Source organism: Rhinatrema bivittatum, chromosome 3 (assembly GCF_901001135.1).
Source record: "Rhinatrema bivittatum chromosome 3, aRhiBiv1.1, whole genome shotgun sequence".
Taxonomy (NCBI): Eukaryota; Metazoa; Chordata; class Amphibia; order Gymnophiona; family Rhinatrematidae; genus Rhinatrema; species Rhinatrema bivittatum.
The window spans coordinates 536,308,828-536,331,859 of record NC_042617.1 but is presented as its reverse complement, the minus strand read 5'-3'; the positions used below and the strand labels follow the sequence as shown (position 1 = coordinate 536,331,859).

At 41.3% G+C, this 23,032-nt stretch overlaps 1 protein-coding gene across 1 annotated transcript in view; it reads right to left on the bottom strand.

The window, feature by feature from the left end:
• Positions 1-23,032, bottom strand: part of ZNF513 (zinc finger protein 513) — an 81,405-nt gene that overhangs the window by 15,593 nt on the left and 42,780 nt on the right. The window contains exon 3 of the mRNA XM_029596348.1: positions 21,827-22,558. Coding sequence (XP_029452208.1) covers positions 21,827-22,558 — 732 coding nt within the window. The remainder of the gene's footprint in view (positions 1-21,826; positions 22,559-23,032) is intronic.

The window sequence follows — 23,032 nt, the reverse complement described above, 5'->3', positions numbered from 1 at the left end:
TATAATCTTTAAAGGGCCATAAATTAGAATTATAAATAAGTAATAGAATAAATAATAAAAATAAATCTTTCTACTGCATATTACTGTCTTTGAAACCATTCACTATGGGCTTTTTGGAACAGGCTATTTGTGAAGAATTTTTTTTTTTTTTATGTGTAGCATTGAAAGTGCTGTTTTGGGGGCTGCCAAGGCAGAGAGGCAATTAAATAATCAAAAAAGGTAGGAATATAATTTATTCCAGAAAAGTAAGGGTACACATTCGTGCTGAGGCTTTGACAAAAAAAAATACCAAGGGACAACACGAGGTAATGGCCCATGTGTGAATTTCCGCACATGCTCAGTACAGCAAAAGCTTTATGAGCTTAGAGATAAAGGTTCATTCAGCACCTTTGGATGACATCTTCCATGTGTCATAACTAATTCAGCCCTGCCTATTGATGGAGAAACCCCCTACACAGAAGGGTGGATATGGATTGCTTCTCCTATGGATTAGCATGCTAGTTTATACATGTATTGGCCAAAGTACCTGGATCAGAAGAATATATACCTTTATAATCAGAGGCTTTACTAGTATAGAGTTGGGATCTAGATATGTTACATTTGATGGTACAGGTGGTAAAATGTTGGGTCTCAACTGTGACCATATGTTGATTAGATTAAATATTTAGAACTGAGAAGGGTTAAGCAATCATTTGGAAGTCAATATTCAAGCACATTTAGCTGGATAACTAACAAGTTATCCAGCTAAATGAAAATGTGGCCACTTATTTGGCTAAATTCTAGCCAGATAAATAGTTATCTGGCTAGAATTTGGCCAGATAAAAGTCAGGGGTGTTCCAGAGGCATTCCGAGGAGTAGCTGAGTTAGCCAAATAAGTTAATTTTGATTGGCCCATACAACTTATCCAGTTAACTTTAGGATATCTGGGCATATTTGGCAGCGTGGCGCGCCACAGAATACACAACACTAGTTTGCCAGATAAATTTATCCAGTCAAGTAGCAGAGCAGCTTAATATAGACCTCTTGGTCTTTTAAATGATGTATCCCCAAATTTATTCCTGAGCTAATTCTAGTACCTTAATAAGATGGGGTACACAGGGATTGAGTCAGGTTAGAGTACTGAGGGGGAATTACTAGGTTCCAGACTTATGCCTTTTGAGCAGTGAATATTCATAATTTAGAAAACACTGGACTTTTTTTTTTTTTTTTTTACAAGTGCAACCCTATCACTGATAATTAATATCAATATACTCAAAATAATTTTCAAGGCCTAAATGAGTACAAAAAGTACTCTATCCAATTATTTATTTAGTTATTTATTTATAGACATATGATATTCCACCTTTTACCAAGAATGGCTTCAATCAATTGAGATCAAACAAACTGCAACTGAAATAACTTACAGTGGTGGCCAAATATTGGTACAAATTTCAAAGAGGAAAAAAAAGATAGATAAGTTACTACTTTTCTTGCTAGTAAGCAGGAATCATTGATGGGTTTAAAAATTAGTAAACCAAACATCTACTGTGCAAAGACCAATATGGCAAATGACAGACACCTAACATAGGGCCTCATTTTCCAAGCCGCTCGCACGCGATAAGGGACCTTTCGCATGCGAAAAGTCCCTTATCGTGTGCGATACCAGGATGGGGGTGGAGTCGGGGTGTCACCGGGGCCGACTCCGCGCCAACGCCGTGGACAGCGAAAAGGTAGGTGCCTTTTCGCTCCCAATAGCTACACCTCCTATGGTGGTGCTATTGGGTGCGAAACCGGCAGCGATCGCACCGCAACAGTGCGATCGCTGCCGGCTAGGGCAGGCCCGCCCCCCATCTTCTAAAGTATCGCAGGCCTGCGATACTTTAGAAAATGAGGCCCATAATCAGGGCAATACAGTCTGATATTATTAAATTGGTGGTAAATAATTCCTGAGAGAGAATTCAAAACAGTTTTTGAAATCCAATTATTGTAATAAATGTAAATGAGAAGTTGAAACCCTATTTAACTGTTCTAGGAATATGGATTTACTTTTTTGGCAAGAAGGAATTAAATTCTTAGCAGAAAAAGCAGTTGTCATTTTTGACTTAGAGAATCAGTTCTTTGGGGATTACACCTCAATATTAGAAGAAGGCTTCATAAAAGAATAAATGTGCTTTCATGTCACTGTCTCCAAAAGAAAAATCTACTGAATGTCTAGACAGAAGGCAAAAGCTTCTTCCTTAGAGATACAGGTTATTAAAACAAAGAAATGCACAACTATGGCTAGATTGCTATTAGACTCTACACTGGAAAGAACGGCAACTTTTTGTAGAAATGGAACTCTCACAAACAAAATTTGCCTAATATAAGTAAGATATTCATAGAAGGTTCCAACAAAATATGAGTTGGATTAAGTCCGGCAATGGTAGGGAAAATTGTTAAAAGTGGATAAGGGTGGAATTATAGAGAATTGTGTGTGAAATATACTTGAATAATATAATCAATGGTATATATTATTATAAACGTTATTAATATTATTTCTTAAATAAAGGAAAGGAGAAGAGAGAAGAAATTTCTCTTTTCATAGTACATTTATTTGTAAGACTACACATAATTGTAATACACAATGAGGTCAATACTCAAAGCTTTTCGTTTACGTAACTTAGCCAGATATAACTTATCTAAGTTACGATATATATTCAGCAGTAAGCCAAAGCCACTTAATATACACATGTATGTGTGCCCTTTACTGGATAAGTCTACCTGGCTAAGTTTAGACCTGCTCTATGGGGTACCTAAAAACTTAGAAGTACACTTATACGCCTAACTCTGAATATCGGTAGTTAGGCAAATAAATTATACGTTTAACTTGCTCCACCCCGATCCACCCAATGCACACCCACTTATATTGTGCGTACATTTTAGCTGTATAAGGGACTTGTACGGCTAAACAGCGGCTGCTGCACGTGGGTGCATATTCAGCGGCAGCTACTTAGCCACATAGGTCCTGCTTATCTAGCTAGATAGCGCTGAATGTGCTTTGAATATCGATCTTGATATATCTGTTTTAACTTCCCTTTGGTTTGGAGACAAATAACCATACTAGTCCTGTATTGGGTATTTCTAATGTGCGATATGTATGACATTTCGTTAACTTATTTATACATTATCAATATTCCTTAAGAAACAATTTTATAAACAAGGCCTTTCTGGCTAGCTTAAACATGGATTCCCCCAGCTAATCAAGTCTTTTTCATTTTATTTATGGTTTTTTTTAAGAATACTTATATCATAAAGGTTTTCTAAACTTGCTTGAATGCATATTTCTAAGGTATTTAATACAATTATCTTTGACTGTTCCCCCCTCAGCATCGGCTCCGCCCTAGTGACGTCATCCCAGGGTGCCATAAGCGCGGCCTGAGGGCCATAGGTGCCACGCCCCGAAGGAGCGCAACAAAGGGGTTTGCCCCTTTGTGCTGGACCCTTTTAACAATTAGCAACTCCGTGGCTATATCACTCATCCATTTACTTTATCATGAACCTTAATTATCATTTTCCAATTTCAATCTGTATGTATAACAGTTCTTACAGTAAAACTTCATCAACTGTGATGGAGTCTACACCTTCAGTTATCAAAGCAAGACCATTGATTCAACGGAACTTGGTAAATATACCCATCACAGATACTGTTACCAACATGCTATTTCTTGTTTTTCTACTTATCAACACACAATGGGGTAGATTTTCAAAGGGGTACGCGCGTAGGATACGCGCGAACCCCCCAAACCCTCCCCTGCGCGCGCCGAGCCTATTTTGCAAGCCCCGGGACGCGCGCAAGTCCTGGGGCTTGCATGGAGAGGCATGTCGGGGGGCATGGCGGTCATGACGCGGCGTTTCGGGGGCATGGCGCAGGTGACGCGACATTTCGGGGGCGGCGCCACGGGCGTGGTTTCAGCCCGGGGGCGTTCCGGGGGCATGGCCGCGCCCTCCGGAACAGCTCCTGGGTCGGGTGATGGCGCGCTAGCAGCCCGCTGGTGCACGCAGATTTACGTCTGCCTCTGGCAGGCGTAAATCTGGTGATAAAGGTGGGGGGGGTGGGGAAGGTGAGGGGAGGGCGAAAGAAAGATCCCTCTGAGGCTGCTCCGATTTCGGAGCGGCCTTGGAGGGAACGGAGGCAGGCTGCGCAGCTCGGCGCGCGCAAGCTGCCCAAAATCGGCAGCCTTGCGCACGCCGATTCTGGATTTTAATGGATATGTGCGGCTACGCGCGTATCTATTGAAATCCCGCGTACTCTTGTTCACGCCTAGTGCTCAAACAAAAGTACACGCTCGCACAAAATTATAAAATCTACCCCAGCCTGTGACTAAAAAATTCATGATTATTTCAGACTTATTACAGGACGAAAAACCGGATTTTATAGCGCTTACTGAAACCTGGCTGAAAAAGACAAACTCCGTTATTCTAAATCAAATGTCTAATAATTCATATGACCTTTTCTCAATACCCAGAACGAATCTTCGGGGGGGGGGGGGGGAGATAATGTTAATAATTAAGAACATTTTTTTGATGAAACTTGTGCCCCACAATCTTCCTCATCAATATGAGGTTGCTTTGTTCGAGTCCACTAATCTCCAAATCTGTTTAATTTACTGTCCACCCGGACTGTTAGAGCTCAATATTTCCCCATTGATTGAATTTTTTAATTTCTAACCTTAAACTCAACAAACCAATGTTTATATTAGGAGATTTCAACCTTCATACAGATGTCACCCCTTTGTCAAATTCTTCTCAAATTCTCTTAGATGCTCTTTCTACCCTTGGCTTAACATTAATTACCAATAATGCGACACACAAAGGGGGACACACCCTAGATTTAATCTTCACCAACAATACAATTTCTCCTGATTTATCTTTAAATTCCACACCTGTTCCCTGGTCCGACCATTACCTGTTACATTGCTCTACATCTTTCAATTCCCTTGGAAGTGACCGAAATATTAATCCCTCTACATTTAGCTATCACCCACCTTTCCCCATCCACTTACTACAAAATAAACTAGAAAATCAACTAATAAAACTTGAATGCTCTAATATTGATACGGCCATCACATCCTGGTCTAACATTACTTCAATGATTGTAGGCGCTATTAATCCAGTAAAAGTTAAATACATTGATAATGCAAAAAAAATAAGAAATCAAATCCTGGATATAAAAAAAAACAGCTCAAGGACGCTAAACTCGCCCTTAGGAAAAAAGAAAAAGCTTGGCGAAAAAATAAATGTACCCAAACCTTAAACTACCGGATACACTTGTCTCACTATAAAAACTCGATAAACAAGACCAAAAAAGATTACTACAGCAATAAAACGTTAAACTTTGCACATAATCCAAAAATTCTTTTCAATATAGTAAAAAAATGGATATCTGAGAAATCTCTGTCCAATTCAGACACTAGCAATAGCTTTAGCCAAGAACTTACCAAATTTTTAAAAAATAAAATTACCAAATTTTCTGAATCCCTTGAGAAAACAGCTCAACAAGATATCACTATGACTAGTAAAGATGTTACTAACTGGGCCAACTTTGAATCTGTCTCGATCCCTGAAGTTGAGGGGCTAATAAAAACATTAAATCCAGCAAATCATTCACTTGATCAGACTCCCACTATAGCTTTAAAAGATTTAACACAGATCATTGCTCCAGCAGTTACAGTAATTATCAACAAGAAGAAGAAGGTTTCCTGCCCGATGCACTTAAATTAGTCATAATTAAACCCATCTCTAAAAAAAAAAAAGAACTTGGAGCTTAACAATTATCATCCTATTTCAAACCTATTGTTTCTTGCAAAACTGATTGAGAAAGTAGTGTTAAAACAACTCACAGAACACTTGGAATCTAATGACATCATCTATCATACTCAACATGGTTTTCGAAAACATTTCACACCTTTGTTAAATGTAACTGTACCTTCTGTCACCACAGTTCTAGTTCTATGTTCTTAAGTTCTAAGTATTTTATTGCACCCCCATTCTATGTAAACCAGCAAGATATGTTTTCATGATTGCCGGTATATAAAAACTCTAAATAAATAAATAAAATAAATAAATTTCAGCACAGAAACTCTCCTCCTCTCCCTAACTGACACCGTTATGAGAGGGTTTGATAGTGGCCACAGATATCTCTTTATATTACTCGATCTTTCTGCAGCCTTCGATACGGTCAATCATAAAACTCTCATTCATAGATTATCTGAAATCGGTCTCACATCATATCTTTGCAGTAGAACTTTTCAGGTAAACATTAACTCCTTCAAATCTGACACCATACCACTAGATACAGGTGTACCACAAGGTTCTTCCCTTTCTGTTACTCTTTTCAACACCTATCTTCTCCCTTTATGCCAGCTCCTTTCAGGTCTTGGAATAACATACTAAGTCTATGCTGACGATATCCAGATTCTCATTCCCATCCCAGATACAATTGAACAAGCATTCAAATTAAGTGAAATGTATCTCAAAATCATCAAGCAGTTATTAATTCATATGAGACTCAGCATTAATCTCGATAAAACTGATTTTATTTTATTGGAAAGGAAGATTTTAACATCAAATGTAGATAATATTACACAGCTAGATAAAATTTTGATTAAACTCAGTGATAAAATTAGATCTCGGTATCTGGATCGACCCTGAATTAAAATTTAAAAAACATATTTCAATGAAGATTAAGGAAGGATTTAACAAACTTAATGCTTAGGCATCTTAAACTACTTTTATATCAAAATGATTTTAGAACAATTTTACAATCCTTGATTTTTACTTGTATTATTTACTGTAACTCCCTTTTATTAGGCCTTCCTAAAAATACACTCCAACCATTTCAGATCCTTCAAAATGCTGCCGCTAGAACACTCACTGGATGTAAAAGAACCAAACACATTACTCCCATTCTCAAAGCGTTACATTGGTTACCGGTCGAAAAACGCATCGAGTACAAGGTACTCTGTATTTTACACAAAGTCATATATGGCAATCAAGTTGAATGGTTAAACGCTGTGGTCCGATTCCATACAACCCAATGCATCCATTCCTTCCCTAGCAACAGCACATTTGACTACAGTCAGAGAAAGGGCAATTTCCTTAGCAGGACCTGGATTATGGAATACTCTCCCTGCAAGTCTTAGATTACAAAACGATTTAAAATGGTTTAGAAAACACCTTAAAGCATGGATCTTCAAGCAAGCGTACAAGGAAGGCATTGGCTAAGTTATTCATAAAGTCAACTCATGTACACTACACTATTCGAGCATGCTGGATTATTTTTGACCATTCAATTTGTTTTTTATTTTTTTAGTTATTTATTATTAAAAAGTAGTTTAATATTGTTAATTTATCATTTTTATAGTCATCTTATTATGTTTCTAGGAACTTGAAGGCTAGTACTTAGTTTTTAACTTGTTTATTTTTCCTAATTTCTTAGCGTTGTTCCATTATATATTTTTTATGTAATTTATGTATTTTATTGATTCTAATATTAATTTATTATTTTACAGACTGTGATTTTTATTTCTATTGCTCTTAATTGTAAACCATTGTGACGGTATGCTCCAAATGATGGTATAAAAAGGTGTATAAATAAAACTCACTGTAACAAAAAAATATTACCCTTCCAGTTTCTTTAATATTTGAGTATAAATGGAGAGTCTCTGACACATCAAGGGAAATTTGAAGCCTTGAGAACAACCTAATTTAAAAAAAAATTAATTTACCTTGACAGACAACACAGATTGCAGCTCCTGTTGGAACCCAGAACGTGCGCACCCTGGTACGTTAGGTGTCACCACTGAGCAATGGCCAAGACCAAGCTCTTTTTGAGTTCAACAATTGTGCTGGTCTTTTTTTTCTCTTATGTACTACACTGGAAGTAATTTCCCCCTCTTGATACAGCTTTCTTAACCCACAACAGAAATGGGCCATCAACATTTATCCGATTCTTTGCTATCAATGAGAACCATTTCTCCTGAAAGACACTTGAAACCCTCATTTCTGTGGAGCCAAGCAGGTCAGCTCTATGGAAAAAGGATCTCTCAACCCATACCAAGACCACAATATTCTTGAAAACAAAAAAGCTAGTTAAAAAATATATATAATCTAGACCAAGCTCCATGTGGTACTGGAAAAAAGAAAAGGAAAAAAGGTTATTCCATCCAGGGGAACATCTTTGCTACGTTCACTAGACAGAACTCAATGCCCACAGTAATATAGTAAATGATAGAAATGTTTTCCGTGCATATCCTCTTTTGTGTTGTTTTGTCATTTCATTTCCTTTTATGTCATTTATATTTGTTTTCCCATTGTCATTTCCATTAAAGCCAATGAGGAAAGCAATTCATGTTATTTTTTTTACTGATAACACTGATTTTTCCATCCTCACTCTAGCTCCCCATCCCAACTCACAACCACCAGGTATACTCCCACTCAGCCCCTCAAGCACACTCCAACTCAGCCTCCTCAAATGCCGAGGAAGTAATTTTCAGAAGGTTTTACGTGCAAACATGGGCAAAACTGATTTTACACGCATAACTCCTTTGAAAATTCACTGGATAGGGCTCCCTATTTCCCAAAGCACACTCCCAATGCACCCTTCTACTCAGCGCCCCCACCAAGTAAGGTACTCTACTGAACCCCAGGACCACACCCCTCTACAACAGCAGTGGTTCACAACCTTTTTTCTATTGGGAAACACCTGGCAGATAATGCTTATAGGCGTGACACTGAACACTCAACCATCATGGGGCTAAATGTAAACATATACTCTGCATCCACAGGATCCCGTCCCTTCCCCCCTCTCAAACAATGCATGCAGAGCAGAACTAGGATATTTCAAATATAACTCACTATATAAAAACAATATTCTGATTCTGGTGCTATCTCAGTAGCAGAAACACAAACTCCTTTACAACCAGGTGCAATGTAAAATACAAAACCTGAAAAAAAACCCTCAGCAGATGTGTAGCAAACCTTCCATACCACTGCAACACTAACTCCAAGAACTCAAACAGCAATAGCCCTTCCTATGAAAAGGCAGCAGTGCAGCACCAATGCATGTCTTATTGAGAATGAGAAAACGCACAAAGAAGATTGATACAAATTCCTTCCTACTAGTAAAATACCTCACCTTAGTCACACATACAGATCTGACCTTCACCAAATACAGAATAAAAGATCACAAATTACAAATATGGAGACAAAAACTGGAATGGAAACTTCAAAACGCCACTCTGCATGCAGTGCTAAACTGGGGAGCTAGAAATAGAAATACATCTCCTCCTACACTAAGCAAAGTACAAGGATAGAAGAAATACATACCGCATTTCCTACAAAATTCTGACTACGATTCATAATTTATTATATAACCCCAACTCAATCTGGCTATGTTCACTTCTAAGACTATATAAACCAAACAGACAACTTAGATCCATGAATAAATGTATGCTGGAAATTCCCACTATAAAACCTGCAGGTCTGACATTAACCAGAAAACGAGCCTTTTCTATTGCAGGTCCCACTTTATGGAACTCAATTCCTGAGTATATTCGATTAACAGAAAACCGAAATGACTTCAAAAAAGCATTAAAAACGTACTTATTTACTTGTGCTTACAATATATCTGAATGAACATCTCACTTCTGCTTCTTATAATGCTTGAGAATACTGATAACCAGTTGTAAAGTAACTAATGTATTGTATTTTACTGTATGTCTTTTGATATTATGTATGTTTTAATATGTAAACCGCTAAGATGGATAGACCACTACCCATAGTGCGGTATATAAAAACTTTTAAATAAATAACTAAATAAATAAAATAAATAAATACACATTCCCAAAACTGACATATTATGGCTCTTGCAACCCGTCACTCACCCTCCATACCTCCATCATCCTTCACTTTCCCAATTACTCCCTTTCAATCATCTGCTCACTCTCACATCCCTGCCCAGCATTCCTGACCCCCCCCCCACATCCTCTACTCTGTGCTCCCTTCTCTCCCCACCCCCTTCATCCATCTCCCTCCCTGCTCAACTACCCCAACCCCGTTTCCCACCCCTTCCTGCTCAGCAGTGCTCATACTCCCTCTCCATTCCACCTTCATCTTCCCAGCATCCCTAACCTCCTTGCCCCCAGCCTGCACAGGGTGAAGAGATGATCAGCAGCAGCTGCATTACTCCCAGACTCAGCAGGGGAACATAAAGTTTGTGTCCATCAGGCCCAGAACAGCAGGAGCTGGCAATGTCTAGCTCTGACCTGGGTGAAGGAGGAAACAGCCTCCCACTGGGCCAGAAAGAGGAGAAGGAAGTGAGAGGAGCCTCCCATCAGGCCCAAACCACTGCTCTACAGCACCTGTTTTTTAAATGGCCATCTGAGGAGGAAGCAGCTGCTGGGGTTAGAAGTATTAGGGGTTGGAAGCTGTGTTGATGGGGGAAGGGGGAGGAGAGACAGTGTGGGTTGAGTGGAGTCTGCAATTGCATTGGGTGGGCGGGGTAGGCAAAAGTATAGCATGTATTGTTTCCCCCATGAAATCACCTCATATCATTGATATTTGATGATGTTTCAAAATAACAACATATCCCTAGCAAATGATGGCAGAAAGAACTGGCTCTTCTCCCGCAACAAGCAAGCATGATTCAGTCATAATGCGAGGGTGACATGATCTGACAGCACCAACACAGACTGAGCTCTCAGAGCTCAGATAAAGTCTGAACATGCGTGGGAGTTCTTGTGCGTGGGTGCTGCCTCATGAGCACCTCAGTATTTCTTCATGCAAGCTACTGCACAGATGTATTTTCCCAGTCTCTTTTGTCTTTCTTATTTTTTTTGTCTTGGGTTTTGTAAGTTTGCAAGACCCTTTCCTTTTCCAGTGCTGCCTCGTCAGTCTCTCAAACTTCAAAGTTCTACTAAAAAAAAAAAAAAGAGAAACAAAAAAAGAGAAATCCAAGGCTAAAATGCCTGTGAGTGGCAGGTCTAAGGCCTGTGGGTGTGGGCACTGATGTCCATTATAGACATCCCCTTGGTTTGGACCATGGTACTTTCAACTGCTCCAGTTGTGGCTGGACGTCCTCATGGGCACTGCAGTACTACATTTGGAAATTAGAAGATCTACAGAAGGCACCACTGGGTAAGGCTTGAAGTCTTGGGGTGAGGGCAGTAGTGTAACCATTTCACCTCCTGGAGAGAGGCCTCTTCTGCTCCCCCAGCACCACAGTAAACATCAGTGGCACTAGAACTCTGCTCTTGCCTTATCCCAGAAGTTGGCTGGGAAGGCTCCCCTCCCCTCTCCCCCGCCTCGTGATGCTAGCCTCCAGATCTCCAACAGATCAGGGGTTTAGTGTGGTATAGAAACAGAAAATGCCAGAACAGGCACCGAGAACCATGCCTAAGCAGCATGAGGAATCCACCCCAGAAGAGGAGCGGTCCACTCTTCTGGGGTGGACCGCTCCTCAATGCCAAGAACTTCTGCCTTTTTGGTGACGCCTACACTTCGTCTTTCCTGATGTAGAAGATTCATATGGCACCAAGCCACCTGTTGTACCCAGATGATCCAACCCCAGCACCATCCATTTCATTGGCACGGAGCATGCCAACGTACCTCAGGATGTAATCAGTCCTCTTAGCATAGAATGTCAAGGCACTGTTGGTTTTGGAGTACAGTGCATCAGCACAGAAAAGGCACCTATCTACAAAGGAGGGCAGTGCCTCGGCAAAAACAAACAAAAAAAAAAATATATATATATATCCTTGCCAGCACAGACGAGATCAGGCGCCAGCCAGCACAATCCATTGGCACAGCCAGAGTGGAACATGTCTGAGCTAGGCATTTTTAAAGGTCACAGCTATGACATTCGAGCTCATATTCGGCATCATCTACTGCAGTACTATGTCTCCTCCCACTCCAGTACAACGTTCCTCAGCCAGCAGCCGCCCAGGAAGGCAGCAGACTCTGCCATCTGAATTTACCTTTACTGTCCCTTACGGCATGGATGTTAGCGTGCTCCTAAGGAGGTGGAGGACATGGTGATTTCAACCAGATAATTCTACAGTTTCAAGTGGAAGAAGTTCTCTACATTTATTTATTTATTTATTTAAAGAATTTATATACTGGGGTTCCTGTATAGTATACATATCACCCCGGTTTACAAGGAACCAAAACTATCGCTAAGGAACCGTAACTATCGCTTCATTTAGCGGTTTACATTGAACATTTAGCGGTTTACATTGAACATAGTTAATTTGAGAAAACATAAATAAACATAAATAAACATAAAATAGTTAATTTGAGAAAAGGTATATAATATGGTTAACCAGTTAATAACTAAAAGGCAGGTTAATAAGTACATAAGTAAGTAAATAACATTGAACTTGATAGAATCTGGTAACAGGATAAAATATAGTGTTGCATATGCTTAAGTACAGTTTCGTGTTAATTTCTTCAGAGAAAGCTGGGGAAGATACGGAGGATATGAAATGCCTTTTTTCTTGCTCATTAGTTCTATGGGAAAGCTTGTTCGAACAACCAAGTCTTAAGTTTCTTTTTAAATGTAGCGTGGCACGGTTCAAGGCGAAGGTCCGGAGGGAGCGAGTTCCAGAGAGAAGGGCCCGCTGTGGATAGAGCACGTTTCCTCAGGGAGGATTTCGCCTGTTGTGTGGTTAGTCTGTACTGATATGCGCTTCTAGTTGGTTTCACTGATGTGTGTAGCTGAATTTGAAATGTTAAATTGAGTGGAGCGATATTATGTAAGGCCTTATGTATCATCATTAAGGACTTGAATTGGATCCTGTATTTTATCGGGAGCCAGTGTAGATGATGCAGGATTGGGGTGATATGGTCTCTTTTTTTGGCATTTGAGAGAATTCTTGCCGAGGCATTCAGGACCATCTGAAGTGGTTTTGTGGTGCAAGCTGGTAGGCCAAGGAGGAGAGAGTTACAGTAGTCCAGTTTTGGGAGTATGATGGCTTGTAGAACCATGCGGAAATCTCTGTACAGAAGGAGTGGTTTTAGTTTCTTTAAGGTTTGTAGTTTAAAGAAACATTCTTTTGTTGTGTTATTGACGAATTTGTTGAAGCTGAATCCACCGTCTAAGATGACTCCCAGGTCCTTTACTTGTTGAGAAAAGGTATCCGGACTTTGGTTGGCGTTCGGAGGAGTGGATGGGACATAGTTTTCCGGTGCTATAATGAGGATTTCAGTTTTGTTTGTGTTTAAGACTAGGTTGAGGCTGGTGAGAAGGTTGTTGATAGCTGCGAGACATTTACTCCAGTGTGACATGGCTTTGTGTAGTGTGTCCTCTATAGGGATGAGGATTTGTATGTCATCCGCATATAGGAAGTGTATAAGCTTGAGGTTGGTGAGTAATTGGCAGAGAGGGAGAAGATATATATTGAAGAGAGTCGGGGAGAGGGATGAACCTTGCGGAACTCCCCTTTTAGATTCGATGGCACGAGACTCTTTGTTATTTATCCTGACCTTGTATGATCTGTCCTCCAAAAAAGATTTGAACCAGTTGAACGCTGCTCCTGTAATGCCAATGTCCGTTAGGCGTTGCAGGAGGCACGGGTGGTTTACAGTATCGAACGCTGAAGAGAGATCCAGGAGAGCGAGGAGGCAAGGTTGGCCTTTTTCTAGATTAAAGATAATGGTGTCTGATAGTGAGGCTAATAGCGATTCTGTGTTCCTAGTCTTACGAAAACCAAATTGGTTTGGGGTGAGGATGTTATTTTCTTCAAGAAAGTCTGAAAGTTGTTTGTTAACCACTTTTTCCATAGTTTTGGCTAACATAGGGAGGTTTGCTATAGGTCTGAAGTTGGCTGGATCTGAGGTGGGAAGGTTGGGTTTTTTGAGGAGTGGTTTGAGCATGGCTAACTTGAGTTGGTTGGGAACTTGACCTTGAGTGAGAGAGCAGTTGATGATGTCTGCAACAGGTTTGGCTATGGTGTTGGTGATCATACTCAGGGTGTTTGAAGGGATATGGTCCGATGGGTGAGAGGAAGGTTTTATTTTTTTTGAGAATGTTCTCTATTTCTAAAGTAGATGTGGGATCAAACTTGTCCAGCACTGATGGGGTTGTGTTGGGTTGTAAGGTGGTTGAGTGCAATGATTGTTGGGCGGTTGAGTGCGGAGGCTGTTGATCTGTTGTGTCCAAAGATTGTTGAGCGGTTGAGTGAGCTGATTGTTGAATGTGGTTTGGAAGTGTAGCTGCTCCTTTATAAACCAATCAGCTGGATCCCTTCTCCTGTAGCCTGAAGGACTTGCTTCAGTATATCTTCTCCTTATCAGTACCTCTTTAGTTAAAGTTTAAGTTTGTCTCAGTGCCATTGCAACATATCAGGTGGATGGAGGGCCACTCTCTCTCCGCCCTTTAGTAGCAAAATTCATAAAGGAATTATGGCATTTAAAGACTCCAGTCAGTAGACCTCCAGTACCCTGGGACCTTAACATGGTCTTGACTCAACTCAAGAGCTATGCCTATGTAACTAAAACTAAACCCACAGAAGACAGAGGTGCTATGTACTGGGTTCTCATCCTGAAGAAAAGCTGCCTAAGCAGAAGACGTTTGTTTTTCCAGTCTTTTCAACCTGTCCCTGTAGTTCTGTCTCTTATGCCCAAGAACATGAATAATATCTATAGTCAAAACCACTAACAAAGAAATTATTTTTTCAAAAAGATACCAATACAGGCCAAATAGTATCTAGAGTAACTATGAGGAGCTGAACCAGAGGAGATCTAGGATACTTGACAGTGCAGTACATGATACAGGACTATTTGCAGGATTTACCCATGGCCTGAACCAACAGGCCACCTCTTAGCCAGATTTCTAGTCTGCCTTACCTCCCACAGAATTTCCACTACAGACCATCCCTGGGTTCCGCAGCAATCACTGCAACTACTCTCTCAGCCAAGGCCATCCCATCTTCACTTCAGGACTAAAGGGAAAAATGTTGCAGACTGGTGCTGGAGGACTCACCATCATCAGGACTCAAAATGGTTGCACTATCCAACTAGGCATCTGCTCCTCCACAGGGGATCCCTCCCAGGAGGCTGCCAGTGGATGAAACAAGCCCCTCAACAGAAAGCTGCCCTTAACTTTCTTTTTCTGTTTCCCCCCACAAGGAAATAAGGTAAACGTAGGCAATAACAGAGGCAGAGCACAGTGTTTCATGTCCTCCCTACAAACCACCATATTAGATCCTTCTCCAGCAGTTTTTATAGTGTGCAGTACCACCGCAAGGATGGCACATTACACTAATTATACAAACCAAACAGATGCAATACCTCGTGTGTTAATTTCTCACTATTACATAACAGGATGGAAGTGGGTTGGGCTTTCCTTTCCAATGGGTCTAGCTAAGATGGATACGATTTTGAGGTACAACTCAGTGGCCTTAAGAGTGCATCAACATTTTTTTTAGTCACAATGCTGGAGTTGCTGAGGCTTTTGATCTAGGACACATTTAGAGGAGCTGACAGGGTTGCTTAGCAGATTCAGGCAGACGAGAGCTCATTTCCCAGCTCGGAGACAAAAATTATATTGACATTGGCCTCATATATACACCATCCTCATATCTATTGTGATGAAAGTGGTGACAGCTCCACACGCTTCTTCCAGACAGTCGCAGAAGACTTAACTGGCATCAGACCAACCTCAGACTCCAGATGTGTCAAAACCTTTTTGGAGGCCATGCCTGACTACCTCCAAATATTACCATGCTTTGAACCCTGTTAAATAACTTTAGTAGCGTTTTTGGAATTAATAAGGCATTTTCTGTACATGTGGAGCTGTTGCCTTATTCTCTTATTTTCCATGGAGCCTGGCCATGGAAGTGATTTAGACTATATGTCAATGAGCTCAAGTTGCTGAAACGAGGATAGATATTTTTAGCTTCTTCCTGCATCATTCCTTGAATATGCTTAGTACAGTTACTCTGCCTTCTATAAGGAATGTCAGAAGAGTAACTTTGCATCCCTAAAAAGGAAAAAATGAGGTTTATATCTATTTAAATGAAGCAAATACAAATCATAGCTCAGAGCCAGATCTGGCCCCATGTGTCTCATTATACACTCATCATAAACCTGTTCACAGCTATGCTGGCATCCAAAGAGCCTCTCTGGCCACACTCAGTGGAATATTTCAAATATTCCAATCACCTTCCTGAATAGTGTTATGCTACTGCCTTCTTCTCAACTCCAAATTGGATAAATTGACCCTTAAAAATGGCAGCTTCTTTCTTTGATTTGTATGAAGCAAAATATGAATTTGTAACTTGTTTTTGCTATAGCTTTTGATGCTCTATGCTGCTAACATGTACTTCAGACAGGAAGCTATTTTTAACTGTGCCTTTTCACTGTCATCAGAACTGGAAGTCCATCAGTCCTTGACAAATTGGGCTGATCAAAAATCCTGTAAGAAAATGCTGAGCTTTACTAGGACAGAGGAGTGCAAATGTTCTCCTTTAATATTCTAAGATTTTTGTATAAAGCTTAATAATACTCTCTTCTGATCTTGCTATTGCAGTTGGTTTGTAGTTTTAAACACATGCATTTTCCGTGTAGTTAAGAAACCTTGCTATTGATGGCCAAGGTCTTAGGGCCCCCACTTGGAAGGCTCCTATTTATCTCTTCTCTCAGATCTTATCCCCTTTTTATTTTTGTCTAGAGCCAAAGTTTTCAACAGCGAAGCATGGAAAAAGTTGAGAATTTCCTCCCTTTGGATAGCTTTTGGAGTTCTAATTACCCAGACAATGTTCATGTGTCCAAGATTTATTTGATCCTCTGCTCTGTCTTCCAAGGCTACGTTTTTCTTTTCCAGGTCCTGACTTAATCCAGAAGCTGTACCCTATCTCTAATCTTTCTTGCTTCTCTCTGTATCTCTTCTTGCCTATCCTTTTTTTTAAGATAACAAAACCAGACCTGCACACATTATTCAAGATGTGAATGCACCAATGATTTGTTTAGTAGCTAACACGTTCTCGTTCGCTGGTGAAATCATTAAGAATTGCTAACATTCTGTTCAATCTTTTAGCAACTTGCATAGAATAATTCCAAGATCGTTTTCCTGATTGTTAGACACACACACACAAAGAAGAAAAAGAACAGGGCCTGCAGGATAATTTGCCTTTGATACACTTCAGGTTGGGCAGGTGACGTTTAAGGCCCAAGCAGCCACCCTGAAGACAGTACAGGTATAGAGAGTTCTAGTTCCTCTCTCTGAGTACCACAACAGCAGACCGTAGGCTTTTCCACTGGCAGTACCACGGTATGGAGACTCCAATATTATGGGCTCGCTAGGGTTCGAAGTCTAAAAGTGCGGCAGGACCAGTCGTTACCTCTCGCAGTGTATCTCCCCTGCATCATCCTTCTTTAGCTCATGCCCAAGGCCCTTAGCTTCCAGTTCAGATGAACAGCAGGCAGGGGAGCAGCTCTCTACTCTTGGCAGCAGAAGCAGCTGCTGCCTCCATGTTTTCTTTCTCCTCCGTTTTTATTAATCCTTGCTTTCCTCAGCAGAATTCCACCTGCACCACCAATTCAGACCCAGCTCAAGCCTCTGCCTCTCATATTAAGGATCTCCCAATGCGCTGGTTGCTCCCCAGTGCTCCAGCTCCCTCTGGCAGGACAACATGTCCGTAGCGGGAAAGAGGACATGTTTTTAACCAGTCTTTATCAGCATTTTAAATGCTAAAAGTATCAAAGTTACATGTACACAAATTATTGTTTTTATCCACCTAAAATAAATAGGTTATTCAGTTCCATTTACTGTTATCTCAGGGAGATCATGAAAACCTACAAGGATCTGCAGTCATGTCTGAACTGAGCATATAGATAGAAGATGTGGTGTTATAACTGAATAAATATACATTTTTTTAAAACATATTATGCAACCTGGCTTCCAAGTACAAACTATTTTTATAAAAAAAAAAAAAGACAAAGAAATTTGTAATCAGCTGTAATTACATATTCATACAGACTACTGAGGGACATGAATGGGGTTTTTTTCTAATTCAAAGTCGGCCTGATTTAGGCAATCCACCTTCATTAAAATCATCAAATCAGCCTGGTTAATGAATGATCTGAGATAGAAACTGACTCTTCTAAATTTTCTAGTTAATTCACGCCACAAGCAACAAAGGCAAAACTGCCACATTAGGAAGCCGACCAGCATTGAAGTCCACAGGACCTGCTACAGCAACCATTGGATTTGCATTTTAGGTTTACAAGATTCCATTCTCTTAAGGAGAAGTTTTAAAAAGAGCTGCTGAGCTGCCAAGTTAGCCAGTTTATTCATCCGGACAGTCATTTGCAGATAACTGGCTAAAGCTGCAGCTAAATATTTTAAATCTAACTGCATAAAACTTGCCATTTGAAATGAGATTTAAGGCAGCTTTGTGTGTACCCAAAATGTAGCCAGTTAGCATGGAATATCAAGCTAAGCTTGAGAACCCTGCCCTGGCTCCTCTTATCTGGCGGGATAATAATTCTGTACAGATTTTAACCAGATGGAGGGAATTTTGTAACCAGTTTCATTTATGTGGTTAGAAATCAAGTTTAACTACACAAACCTTTTACATAAATATTGATTCCTTATTCCATATATGACACACAAATACACACCCTCTGCTTCCGCCCAACTGCCCACTTCCTCACACCACAAAATTCTCCCATACACACCCCTGTACCTCATTTCCACACAAACCCATATCCCAACCCAGTTCTGCACGCTATGTCATTGACACAAACCACCACCATTATGCATATACCCCCACTCATTTATTTATTTAACATTTTTATATACCGAAATTCATGTAGCAATGTTACATATCATTTCGGTTTACATTATAACATTAAAACACGCATGAAAGAATGCGATTACATCGAACAGGTAGATAAACTTGGATCAAGTAACTTGGGAATAACGTACAATGAATACTAAACGGTAATGAGATTTTAGACTGAAACCTGGCTAAGTGTCTAGGAGTCACGGTACATGGTGTACATGTTTGGATAGATTGCCATCCACACACATACTCCAATCACACAATACTTTCCTCCGCGCAGACATCCCGAGATATCTCCACTTACCTGCCCCTACTCCCCTCGTACACCCTCACACGTATCTACTCCATGCAAACCTACAACCTACTACACGCGCCTCCCCACATACACATTTACAAGCAGCCACCGACCCACATGCACAATCCTCCTCATACACATCCTCCACAGACAATCTCCCTACCATACCCCCACATATTCCAATATGCTCTGGTGGAGCGCACTGTTAACCCACGTTTGGACGCGGGTAATAGCCGTCCAACCCCCCCAAAACTAATAGCACCCACAACATGTAAATGCATGTTGATGGCCCTATTAGTTATTGCCGCGCGATTCACTAAGTAAAATGTGCAGCCAAGCCACACATTTTACTTTCAGAAATTAGCGCCTACCCAAAGGTAGGCGTTAATTTCTGCCAGCACCGGGAAAGTGCACAGAAAAGCAGTAAAACAGCTTTTCTGTGTATCATCGGAAGTCCCAAAAATTAAAATTGGCCCATGCCCCGAAAACTGGATGCTCAATTTTGCCAGCGTCCGGTTTCCGAACCCACGGCCGTCAGCGGGTTTGAGAACTGACGCCGGCAAAATTGAGCGTCGGCTGTCAAATGCGCTGACAGCCGCTGCTCCTGTCCAAAAAAGTGCTAGGGATGCGCTAGTGTCCCTAGCGCCTCTTTTTACCACAGGCCCTAATTTGAATAATATTTTTTTTCTGAATCGCGCGCACAGGAGAGTGGCCTGGGCGCTCGCCTGCTCCTTTTATTGTATTGGCCTGTTAGTGACTTAACTGGCTAACTTGGGGTCAGGCAATGTACTTAACAGCTGCTTAAGCTTCCAAGTTTTTACCAACCCTGTTGAATGTAACTTTGATTCTTCTGTTTATCCACTTATTTAAATATGTATTTTCTGTTACTATCCCCTTGTTCGATGTAAACTGACCTGATATGGTATTTAACCATGAAGGTCGGTATAGAAAAATACTAAATAAATAAATAACAGGGCCGTGCTACTTAGATAACTTATCTGGCTGAGTAGTGATATTGAGCCTTAGCCGGTTTCGTTATCTGGCTAAGGCCTGGATTTATCAAAATGCACTAAATATCGCACGCGATAGGAAAAGGGGCATGTTTTATGGTAATAGCGCTATCTTAGCAATTTGCATAGGTATTACCACAGAATGCAATAACTTTTTCGCACTTTGCTGTAAGTACCACAATTGTTGCAATTCCTACTTACAACGAGAGCGAGAGAGAGAGAGAGAAAAAAAAAGCTATAAGGCCCTTATAGTAGGTAGGTATTTATACCTCTATATGAGGCCGACCTATTAGATAGCAGGGCTAAAGTTAGCCAGGTAATACTTATCCAGGGATATTCAGCAGCACAGCCGTGCTATTGAATATCCTAAGTTACATGGATAACTATCTGGCTAACTTAGATACACGGATATATTTTTTTAATATCTACCCCATGTTTCTTAGGCAGGAACTGATGCTCTAATCTAACACACACCTAAACTCAGTAGCACACAGCCCTTATGAAAGGAAGACTCCACCAAAGGAAAAATGCTGAAACTCACTAGAATTTGTTATACAGAGGTCTAAAGTAGTAAAAAGCCTGATTCACTGCATCTGAAAAACAGAAGTCACCCAGAGAGGAATCAATCTGCTGTTGAACAGCCTAAGACCCAATAGCATCCATTCTAAGACTCACCAGATCTCAGTGCACACAGGGAGTCTTGCAGTCCATAATTAGATGGGACATTTTTATCCTGAGTCAAAAATGGATTATGCTTACCACAAAAAAAAAAACAAAACAAAAAACAAACAAACAATCTTGGAGACACTTCCTAAGGTTCATTGCATTTTAAAACAGTGTTGATGCCAAGAATGCAAAAAAATAAGCAGAAATGTGTATTTGCGAAAAAGATGGCGAACACCATCTGAAGCATGGGTGTGCAACTCCTAGCTCCAAGGACTGCAAATCAGCCTGCTTTTCAGGCTGGTTCTTCAACCAAATGCCTGCAAATCTGTCTCACAAATATTCACTATGGAGCTCCTAAAACCAGGACCTATTTACAGCCCCCAAGGGTTGGATTCAGAAACTCCCTCAGCTACAGCGCTGGGCCGGGCTCAGAGAAATGCCAGGCAGTTACTGCCAGGGACCCATCCAGCTTGCAGACCTCTTGGCACAGAAGACAGCAGGAAGATGGCTCCCCAACACAGCAAGTCAGGTAGGTCTGAGCCTGAGCTCAGCGCAAGAATCTTTGGCTATTGTGTGTCAGCTTTTTCCAAACGTTATTGTTGCTCAATTCATATCTTTTCAGCAGCTAATATATAACCCCAATATTTCTCCCTAAACATACCAAGATTAAAATTACAGCCTTGGGCAGAGCAAGAAGACATACAAAATGTAACGCTGTGCGCATTGTAGCCATCACAAAAAGAGCTTCTACTGAACACGCACCATACCGACAAAACCTCCTGCATAGGGGATGCCAGAACAGACAAAAAGCAGAAAATATGCAATGCACTAATTCAGAGCTCACTGCTTAGTATTATAAAACCTGAATCTAAGAAGAGAAAACAGCTTTATTAACATATAAAATGGGTGCAAGGGAGGTCCCCAGTCCCCCCTCCCTTCAGTAATGATAGCCTATACATCTGGGCAGGTGTTATATGGTCATACTGGGATGCACTGGAGCCCTATTTGCATACACCCTACATGATGGAGAAAGGGGGGCAAAGCTCAGTTACCTTCACTGTCCTCTCTATGATGCTCTTCATCCTCCTCATCTTCCTCCTCCTCCTCTTCTTCATCTTCGTCCTCTTCTTCCTCCTCCTCTTCTCGTCGTTGTTGCTGCCTCCTGCGGTGACCCAGCATGTGACGCTTCAGGTTACGGCTCTGGTTGCAGCGATATTTGCACACGCTGCACTCGTAGGGCTTTTCCTGGGTGTGGATGCGCTTGTGCCTCTTCAGGTTGCCCAAGCTGCTACAGGCAAAGCTGCAGCCCTCGCACTTGAAGGGCTTCTCACCCGTGTGGGTCCGTGTGTGGCGCTTTAGGTTCACCAGCTGGGCCGAGGCATAGTCGCACTGCGTGCACTTGTAGGGCTTCTCGCCGTTGTGCGTCTTCATGTGTCTCTTGAGGTGACTGGAGTAGTGCGTGACGAAGGAGCACAACTTGCAAGAATACGCCAGCCTGCTCTTCTTCAGGCCGCTCCCGTCGTCGCTCTCCCGTTGCGAGGAGGAACTGCCGGCCAGGCATGTCAGGCAGCACTGAGGGAAGGCGACGTCCAGGCAGTGAGCTGGGCCCTCCAGCACCAGGCCACACTGCCGGCACGGGAGGGGGCTGGAGAAACAGCCCCCGGCCTCCTTTCCCGCATCACTGGGCTCGTCCGGGTCGCTCTCCACACTCAGCTGCTGGTAGCCAGAATACTCGTCGTCGCTCAGAGTGTAGGCGGGAATCTCAATTTTGGCAACTATGGAATCTGCAGCAAAAGAGCAGAGTAAGAGAGCAGTAACAGCAGGTAAGAGAGAGACTCTGCAGGAAAAACGGACAAACTTATCATGCTGAGGCAAGTCAGAACAGGGAAGGAATGTGGAGCTGACTCATCTTCCTAAGTCCAAAGAAAAATCAGTCTCTTGACCATAAAGCTACAGGTATTTAAGTAAGCCAGGGCATTAAACCCAGCGCTTTGTAAAGGAACTGAATGTCAACAAATGGCAGTTGTCAGCCCTATGGACCAATCTGGAAAGTTTGACTGCTCCAGAGTCAGAAAGCTTTTGGGGCTTTGCGGAGAATATTACATTTCTTAGATTGCATAATTATGTACATCCCACCTAAAACAAAATGACCTAAGCCTGTTGGCCTTAGTAGATTCTCTCACGTCCCCAATTTGAAGAAACTGTAGCTGTCACAAACCCAGGCAAGTGATAAAGACCTGAATTAAAGGACTATGCCC